This window comes from Octodon degus, unplaced genomic scaffold (genome assembly GCF_000260255.1).
Source record: "Octodon degus isolate 3935 unplaced genomic scaffold, OctDeg1.0 scaffold00020, whole genome shotgun sequence".
NCBI lineage: Eukaryota > Metazoa > Chordata > Mammalia > Rodentia > Octodontidae > Octodon > Octodon degus.
Window position 1 is genome coordinate 6,115,659 of NW_004524596.1, and position 8,729 is coordinate 6,124,387.

General features: G+C 42.1%; 1 protein-coding gene across 1 annotated transcript in view; it reads left to right on the plus strand.

The window, feature by feature from the left end:
- Nucleotides 1-1,954: 1,954 nt before the first annotated feature.
- Nucleotides 1,955-8,729, plus strand: part of Qpct (glutaminyl-peptide cyclotransferase) — a 36,370-nt gene continuing 29,595 nt past the window's right edge. Inside the window, exon 1 of the mRNA XM_004627722.2 lies at nt 1,955-2,038. Coding sequence (XP_004627779.1) covers nt 1,955-2,038 — 84 coding nt within the window. The remainder of the gene's footprint in view (nt 2,039-8,729) is intronic.

Here is an 8,729-nt window from a genome sequence, read left to right on the forward strand (position 1 = left end):
GTACGGGCTGCTCCGCGTCCTGGCACCGCGGGACCCGCATGGGGCCCCACCTGGGCAGAGCGGGCGGCGGCTGGGCTCCCCGCGGCTTCGAGGACGCGGGCGGGCTGGGCAGCGAGCTCCCCGGGCTCCCTGGTCGCGGACCTGGGGGTGCTGACGGGCACGGGAAGCGCGTCTCGCGCGCGCGGCCCCGCGGGGAGGTGAGGGCGCGTCTGGGCGCCGCGGTGCCCTGGGGACCAAGCGGCCTCGGCACCGGGTGCGCCTGGGGAGTCCCCCCTGCGAGCCCCGCTGAATCCAGGGATGCGCGCCGAGCGTGAAGTTTCCCCGCTGACCCTGTACAGCCCCGTGCTAGTGGTTTTAGATTTTTCAAACAGAGCAAGTGGGAACGTAACTCCTTCACTGGAGTCCTGCTTTAGTTTGAGATCTTCGTTTTTGTCTTTCGTCCGTAAAGGAGGATACGTGTTGTTTTGAGAGAAACGCATCTTAGTAGTAGTGGCAATGTCCTATAAGGAACTTACAAGGAAAACAACGTGCAAGATCCGCTTTGGGAAATGAGTAAACAGATTTACATTTCTCTTGGGTAAGAGTTTTGAAAGCATGAAATTGCCACGGACTATGCAAGCGTTACTGATATTGGAGTAAAATGGTATGTTTTGAAAGAAACTAGTCCAAGTAGCGAAGTCCAGGGATGCTTTGGCTGTTCCTGAGCAATTCTTAATCTTTTATTTCTAGTTTTAAAATAATTTCTTTATTGTTAGCACATGTTTCCGACGCATTCATCCCGGAGAGTTGGTATATGGGCGTATTCTATTTAAATAACTCCAGAATGCCCGTGTTTATTCAAACGTTTGAAATGCCGGACGTTCTGGTGACAGCTCGCCCCTTCTGTTAGCCACAGGCATACATGCATGAATAGTCCACCCGGGTTCTGGGAATGAAGCTTAATCAGTGTCACATTCAGTCCCCACCATAGACTCCCACTTACAGGGAAACCACCCTTATGGAGAGTCTGGTGGGGCAAGGAGAGTCAGCTCCAATCATCTGACTATAAGAGAAACAACTTTCCATGGGAGTCCAGTAGGATTAGTGCCCATGAAGAACACTCTTACATGCTCTTCATCCTGTGAAAATAGCTTTCTGCTGAGACACTGGGAAAGAGATATTAAAGATTAGAATGTGGTGCCTACACCAAGGGTACCTTTAAGACACATCTAAGTGGATGGAGTGATGAGATGGACTCCAAAAGGAGGTGCTCTTAGGGGTCATTTGTGGATATGAGTAGGCAAGGGGTATTTGTGGGTGGGAAGAAAATATATGGTTGAGGTTTAGGGTGGAGGAATCTATGAGAAGAATCTATTCTTCTGTGAGAAGATGCTATGATTGCTAAAATATTTTAAACCAATGAGAATTTAACTTCTAAGACATGCCCTTTAAAGCATGAATCCCTACTATATTCAGTTTAAGAAGCTTCCAAATACTGTTCCATTGGAAACTGGATACTTTCAAATGGCATAAACAAATGAGACAAAGGGCGTAAGTGACAACTAGTCATGGCATTCCTGATTTCTGGCTGTCTCTCCCCACCCATGTTTGGCAGGCCTTTATGAAGTCTTTGGGCAACTGGTTGCACCTTCTGCCAGCATGAGAGGTGTGGTAAAGAAAGTACCAATTTTGAAATTCACTTCTTTTGTTTTGAAATAAAGGCGGGTCTCTTTCATTGGTGTCTAATACTTAAAAACAGACTAGTCCTAACTATGGCTATGTTTAGCAGATCATTTTTTGGTTTATTTGAAGCCCGGAAACAAGTTTTCCTTAGAAGCAACAGTATTTATTTTTAGATTCCCAGGTGAGCTCAGACATATAGTTAGGGGTATTAGCATTTGGGTATCAGGTGATATATATCTAACTTGGACATCAAAGTACTCTGTGAGGAGGGTATAGCTGCTCCAGTTTATAGATGAGGAAACATGACCACTATTGTACCAGAGTTGAAGAGCCAGGATTTGGCTTAAGCCCTGATCTTTCCTATTCTCTAAGACAGGTAAGTCTTAGCTGATGGACACAAAGCAGTGCCTAGGTGGTGCAGGAGTGTGGAGCCAGTGTGCAGTTTGGAGGGGTGAAGGGAGAGCTCGCCTTCCCTTTCTGGGTCAGGGTGGATGCTAAGTGGTACACCAAAACAACAACTTTGGTTTTGGTATCTTTTCCCACCACCTTATTTTCCCCTTTCCTCGATTTCCCTTATATAGCTTAAATAAAGGGAGTCATTCCATATATGCAAATTACTTCTTTTGAGACTTGCCTCCACCCCAAACTTCAACCACATTTCTTTGGTACAGGACCATTCTTTTCCTACATTATCCACTACCTGTTGAAAGGATTCTCTTTACTCAACCCTCCCTTAGGTGTGAAGGACTGCTTGGCTTTTGAAAGGGGTTCTTACATTTTTAATAAAAATATAAAGTGTGGCTTCTCTTGGAGTCGCTTAGAAAGTTAATATATGCTTATAAAAAATCATTTTTTTTTTGGTGAGGAATGAATGAGTTAATCCATGTAAAACATAGTGCCTGGCTTAAGATAAAGGCTCAATACATTTTAATTATATTAAGATACATATACAGGAATATTTATTTCATTCTGCAAATTGTACTGCAAATATAATTTTATATCTTGCCAAGGAGCTTACTAGTGTATTGTGAATATTATCTTAAGCCAATAAAACATATTGGAAGCACCATTTGATGATTAAAAAGGTATCACAATCCTGCAATTCAGCTATGTCTTTAGTCTTGAACATTTAAGTTGTTTTCAAGCATTTTCTATGATAAAACTGGGACCCAGTGTATTTAGTTGGTAGAATTTTCCTTAACTGTCACAAAGTTGAAATGAAAAGATTCAAATCATATGGGGGTGGAAGGGCAAAGTTTTTGAAGAGAGAAACTGTGTAGGAGGGCTGGCTTTACCAATGAGTCCTTTTCTCAGGACGGGCTCTGGCAGCGACTAACTGCTGTCTTCAGTGTTCCACATTCTTCGGATTCTGGACCACATGTATTCTGAAAATCTTTAGGGCTCCATATGGTCCCAAATCCTTGTCATCCTCTCTTTCACCTGTATGATTGTTCTGGAACCAAAGATGGAGACTTCAAGGCCGGGACAAGAAGCCAGTGGAGGGCCTGGTGTTGAGAGAGAAAAAGACAAAATCTCTTTTTGAAACCTTTACCATCGGTGGGTAGGAACTATGACATCCATTGGGAACATTTTTTAAAGATATAGCTGATAGATGAGAGACCTGAGATTTGACCCTAAATTGTTGCTCTGCTTTGATTTTAAGAAGGGCTGCTTGCATTTTAAAAAGGCAGGCAGTATCTTATTCAGTTCTCCAGTCTTTTCCAGCTGCATTTGTAATATCAGCGGCATCTGACACAGAAGAATTTCCATAAATGTTGGCTCAATCGAATTTGCAGGTAGACAGAGAGCTGGCTGGGACACTCACGTAGGAGGGGAACTTGAATTGGCTGCACTTCCGTAATGATCTTTCTCTAATTTGGTGGTTTGGAACTCCAACGCTCTCTCCATGCGGGGCTGACTCTACAAATTATGTTAATTTGTCATGGTGCTGTGTGATTAGCCAGCAGGAGATGCTTCATGATATCTAGATTGCACTTTTTGAGTTGGAAGATTCTTGTCACCCAGAGCAGACTTATTATCCTTTCTGCCTGGATGAAAAGACAAGGCTAGGACTGTAATACAGCCTCATTCTGCTGTGAACACCTGCACCAATCAAAATCGTTGAAGTACCTTTTAACAGAAATAAATCTAGACTAAGCTGGGGCTTGAATTTCCCTTTTGGTACAGCACTGTTTCCCCTGTAGTTTCTGCCTTCTAGTTGAGCCCAGCTTTTCTCTCTAGGTTTCTCCTCTTATTCAAAATATGTTTATTGATTCTGAACATAAGACTCACTAATAATTGAATGCATGTAATTTAAATTGGGAAAATCAAATGTTTTCCCACAGAGTGCTTTAGTAAATAACAGAGCTTAAGTAATTAATTGAATGTAGTTGGTTCGCCTTCTCTTTCCTTCGCTGATGTGGAAAGCTTATATCTCTGTGATTTTATGGGGATATCCTTGCTCTCAGGGAAGCCAAGAAGCATTGGAGGAAGTGTTTAAAGAAGCATTGTATATCAGTGACATGGTTGTAAAGAGGAAGTTGAGGAGCAAAACATTATGAGCCTGGGGGTATGTTAGAGCACATGCCTGGCACACAGCACTGCAAAACTAACAATAATAATAAATAAATAAAATTAAATCTCTGTATTCATGAGAATCATGGGACTGTTTGCTGAACTCACTTTCATGACCATTAAGCATTTTTTGGTATTTTTGCCCACCAGATTTCTCTTTCTCTCTCTCTCTCTCTCTCTCTCTCTCTCTCTCTCTCTCTCTCTCTCTCTGTGCACACGCACACGTGTGCACAGGTAGAATTCATTGTAAAGTAGATATAGAGAGAGTTATGCCTTCAGGTGAGGAATGTCACAGACATCCTCCCTGAAGGTGGGTTTGGCTGCCTTGGGTTCAGGAACTATAATGATTATCATTGGAGTTGATTATTTGTTTGTTTGTTTGTTTTGACACAGGTTTCTGCTATGTAGTTTACACTGGTCTTGAACTCACTGAAGTTGGTCTCAAACTTGTGACAATCTTCCTGTCTCAGGCTCCCAATGCTAGAATAACAGGCATGCGCCACCATCCCCTGCTGGTTATCGTTTTATTCACGTGATGTAATACATATACTTATTGGCATTTCTCTTAGGCCTTTAGGGCTTCCTTTAGAACATTCACATCTCAAAAATGTCTTCCTTTTTCCTTTCAAGTGGTCAGGATTCCCTCAGGGACCTTGATAAAAAACAAAACAAAACAAAACAAAACAAAACAAAACAAAACAAAAAAATGATGTAAATCAGGTCTCAGTCCAAGGAGACAGGTCTTTCTGATATCTTTGGGTGGAGGCCATGACGCCCAGGGAGGCCATACGCCTGAAAATAGATTGTCTAATGGTCAGATTCAGATGGATGTGTGTGGTGTGTAACCTTATGATACTGATACAGTGGAATGAAATTCCCTACCTGAAAGGTACCCAGCATGAGTTTGTGTTCTCTAATGCCCACCAGGTTTCATCAGCAATATCACTTTCAGTTGGTGGGAAATTTATATTGTTCCTGGTTTTTGTCAAATCTCTTAAGAACTTTTTTGAGCCTCCATAAGTTGCTCATTTAACATGAAGTGATTTCCTTTTACTGTGGACATGAAATGAGGGACCCATTGCACAGTGAGCAGATAGATTCTTAGACAGAGCTGTGGACATTAAATAGAAAGGCTTCTCTGGCCAATCTTTGATCCACCTTTTTTTTTTTTTTTTTTTTTTTGAGGTGGGGTCTCATTACGCAGTTCAGGTTGGCCTTGAACTCACTATGTAGCTAGGCTGGCTTGGAACTCAAATGATCCTCCCTGCCTCTGCCTCCTGACCCACAGTTTTTGGTTGTCATGGTGATTCTCCTGGGCCAGTCCTACTTCATCGGCAGAGGCACTGACTATGAGAAATTCATGAAGAACAAAGCCCACTAACAAAACACTATGGCACTTCCTCACCCCTTCCTGCGGTAGCCACCGGTCCCTTATCTTTATACTTGCTCATGCATTTAATTGGCTTGGTATTTATGAGAGCAAAGGTTCACATTCTACTTTATTATTATGTAGACAGCCTTGGCTAAGGTAGTTTTACAAAGAGAATCCATCTGTTGATTCCTTACTAGATGAATTTGCCTGATATTTATTGAATACTCAGCATGAGTCAGGCCCCGTGTGGCTCGTGGAGAGAGGCAAACAAGAGAGAGCTCTAGCTGTCATGCACCTGGCAGCTCCTTTGAAATATAGGTATTAAACAAGTAATCACGCAAGCAGTGGCCTCTATGTTGCGACCACAGGTGGAGAGGAAGAGGAGTGACTTGTGAGGCAGAAGCCACTGTGATTCGATGGGTTGGGGCTTCAGAGTGCAATGGAGCATGAACAGATGCCAGGGCGACTGAAGCACGGGGAGCAGGGGCAGTGGCACTGCCTGATGCTGTGAGCTAGGGAGAGAGAGGACAGACTCCTGTCGCGTGGTTAAGTAATCATTAACTACAGAAGTGCGTGGACCTCTGGGGCCATTCTCTTCTTTTCCACTTCCCATTTCTGTTGTTTTTGTCTTTGAGCTTCAGATTTCTCAGTCAAGTGCTGTTTGAGACCTAAGTGAGGGTCTAGACCTTAGATGTACAAGGAATTTAAAGGCTATCGTGGCAAATCAATAAGGACATGGACTTTATTTTTTATTTTTTAATGTATTTAGTAGAGGGTCTACAGGGTCTCACTATGTAGATCGGACTTGTAATGATCCTCCTGTTTTCAGCCTCCCAAGCACTGGGATTACAGGCTTGTGCCACCGTGCCCAGTCTCAGTTGTAGTCTCAGCGCACCCCAGGGTTGGGTCCAGCAAGGAAATAGACTTTAAAATATGTTATGAATAGAGAAGCAGAATCTTTAAAACATTCAGGCAAAGCATTCAGTAGTAAGTGGAAAGTGAATGAATAAGGCAGAGTGTGGAATTGGGACCCATAGACTTGGGGTCATTTTATGGACTTATGTAACCTGTCTACAGCTTTGGGAAATCACCTGGTTTCTATAAGCCTCAGTTTCCACAGATACATATCATGGAGGTTGGGCTCATTTTAAGTGGTGTTTCCAGCTTTACCATTCTATACTTCCTTAGAACCTCCCAGCATTTGATTGAAAGAATAATAGAACTAAGACATTATTTACTTTGACAGCTCACATATATCAGGTCACTTAATTCTGATTACCTAAGGATGTAGGTGTTACCACTTCCAGGTATGGATGAGCCCTAATGAGGGTGAGTAACCTGGCCAGAGTTACAGCTACAGAGTGGTAGGTGCTGAGTCAGAAGCCGAATGAAGAAGGCATGTGTGACCCAGCAGTCAGTGCTCCTACATGGTCAGTTTTGAAGGTCAACATTGGTCCATTCAAAGTGCAGGGGAATAGAAATAATCAGGCAATAAGCTTTTTCTAATTTCATAGTTTCTTGCCAGCCACAAGAAGTTGTTCATCTGGAGAGAACCCGATCTTCATGATTGTTTAAACACGTCCCATCATCACTGATCTCAGAAGGAATTGTGAGATAGATAAACCATCCTCAATTTTGTATGTCAAAGAACTCCAACTCCTTATGTCACCCTCATCAGTCCTCTTAAGGAAGAAGCCATTGGATCAGCTACTCATGTCCCTTTTAGAAGGAGTAACACATTGTCATTGAGTGTCTGATACACATGAAAGGAATGAGTGATTTGTCATTACCCACATCATAGGAAAATGCAGAAAAGTCATATCAAAGATGCAGTTTTTGTTTTGTGGGACAAGGTCTCATCTTGTAGTCCATGGGTGGCCTTGAACTTGCTAGACAGCCTGGGCTGGCCTTGCACTTGAGATTCTCCTACCTGAGTTTCCTGAGTGCTGGGATTGCAGGTGTGTGTTAACATACTCAGCTAATGATACAAATTTTAATGTTAAGTTGATTTAGCTTCCTCCTCTTCTTTTCCTTCTTCGTCTTCATCTTTGTCTTCATCTGTATTTGGTACAGTGTCTCACTATGCAACAGGGACTTGTAGTGATCCTCCTGTTTTCAACCTCCTGAGTGCTGGGATTACAGGCATGCGCCACTATGCCTGGTCTCTGTGGCTGGCTCATTGTGTCCGGGACAGCACAGCCTGTGGTGCCAGGGATTGAACTTCAGTCCCTGCACTGGCCTAAGCAGGCACTTAGTCCACTGAGCTATCTCACTGGCCCTGGTTTAGCTGAGGTTTCACTGTAATATGTAAGTTTCCTGGCGAGTATAAACATGCACAGAACACTAGAATAATATTTGCTTGAAGATTTTTTAGAAAACTTTATTTTTTTAACAGGCTAAAGAATCATCAACCTCAGGTTAAAAGGAATGGTAACAATCGTCTGAACCAGTGCTGGCCTACACAAATAGAAAGAGATACATATGTCATTTTCAATTTTTTAGTAGCTATAGTTAAAAAATAAAAAGATGAAATAACTTTTAATCATATACTTATTTAACTCAGCATATCAAAGAGTTATCTCAACATGGGATCATAAAAATTATGAATGAGTATTTTTTAATAAATCTTCAAAATTCAGTGAGTATATTACACTTGAAGTATACTTAGACTTCACTAACTACATTTCATGCCTTTAATAGACATGGATACCTAGTGGCCACCACACTGGATAGTGTAGATCTAGACCAAATTCCTTTCTGGAATTGGGTGAATCTTTCTGGATGAATGAGACGTTAAGGGACGTAACCAGGCTGACTCAGCCTGTAACTGGCAGCCAGCTCCTCGCACCACCTGAGAGACCTCATCCTACAACACCACAGTGCCCTTTAAAAGCAGGGATGCTAGCAAAGTTGTTTTCTTGACTGCAGGTTTTTAAATATTGAGTTTTCTTGAGACTAGAGACCATAATTAATATTATTAAACCTTAATTATACAAAATGTTTGCCCAGAAAAATCATTAAAAGCAATACAGGAATTTATTTAAAAAGACATTGTATGATATCTTCTCCTAGTATTAGAAACTTTAAAAAGTATATTTCCATTTTCTGTTGACTTAAAAAA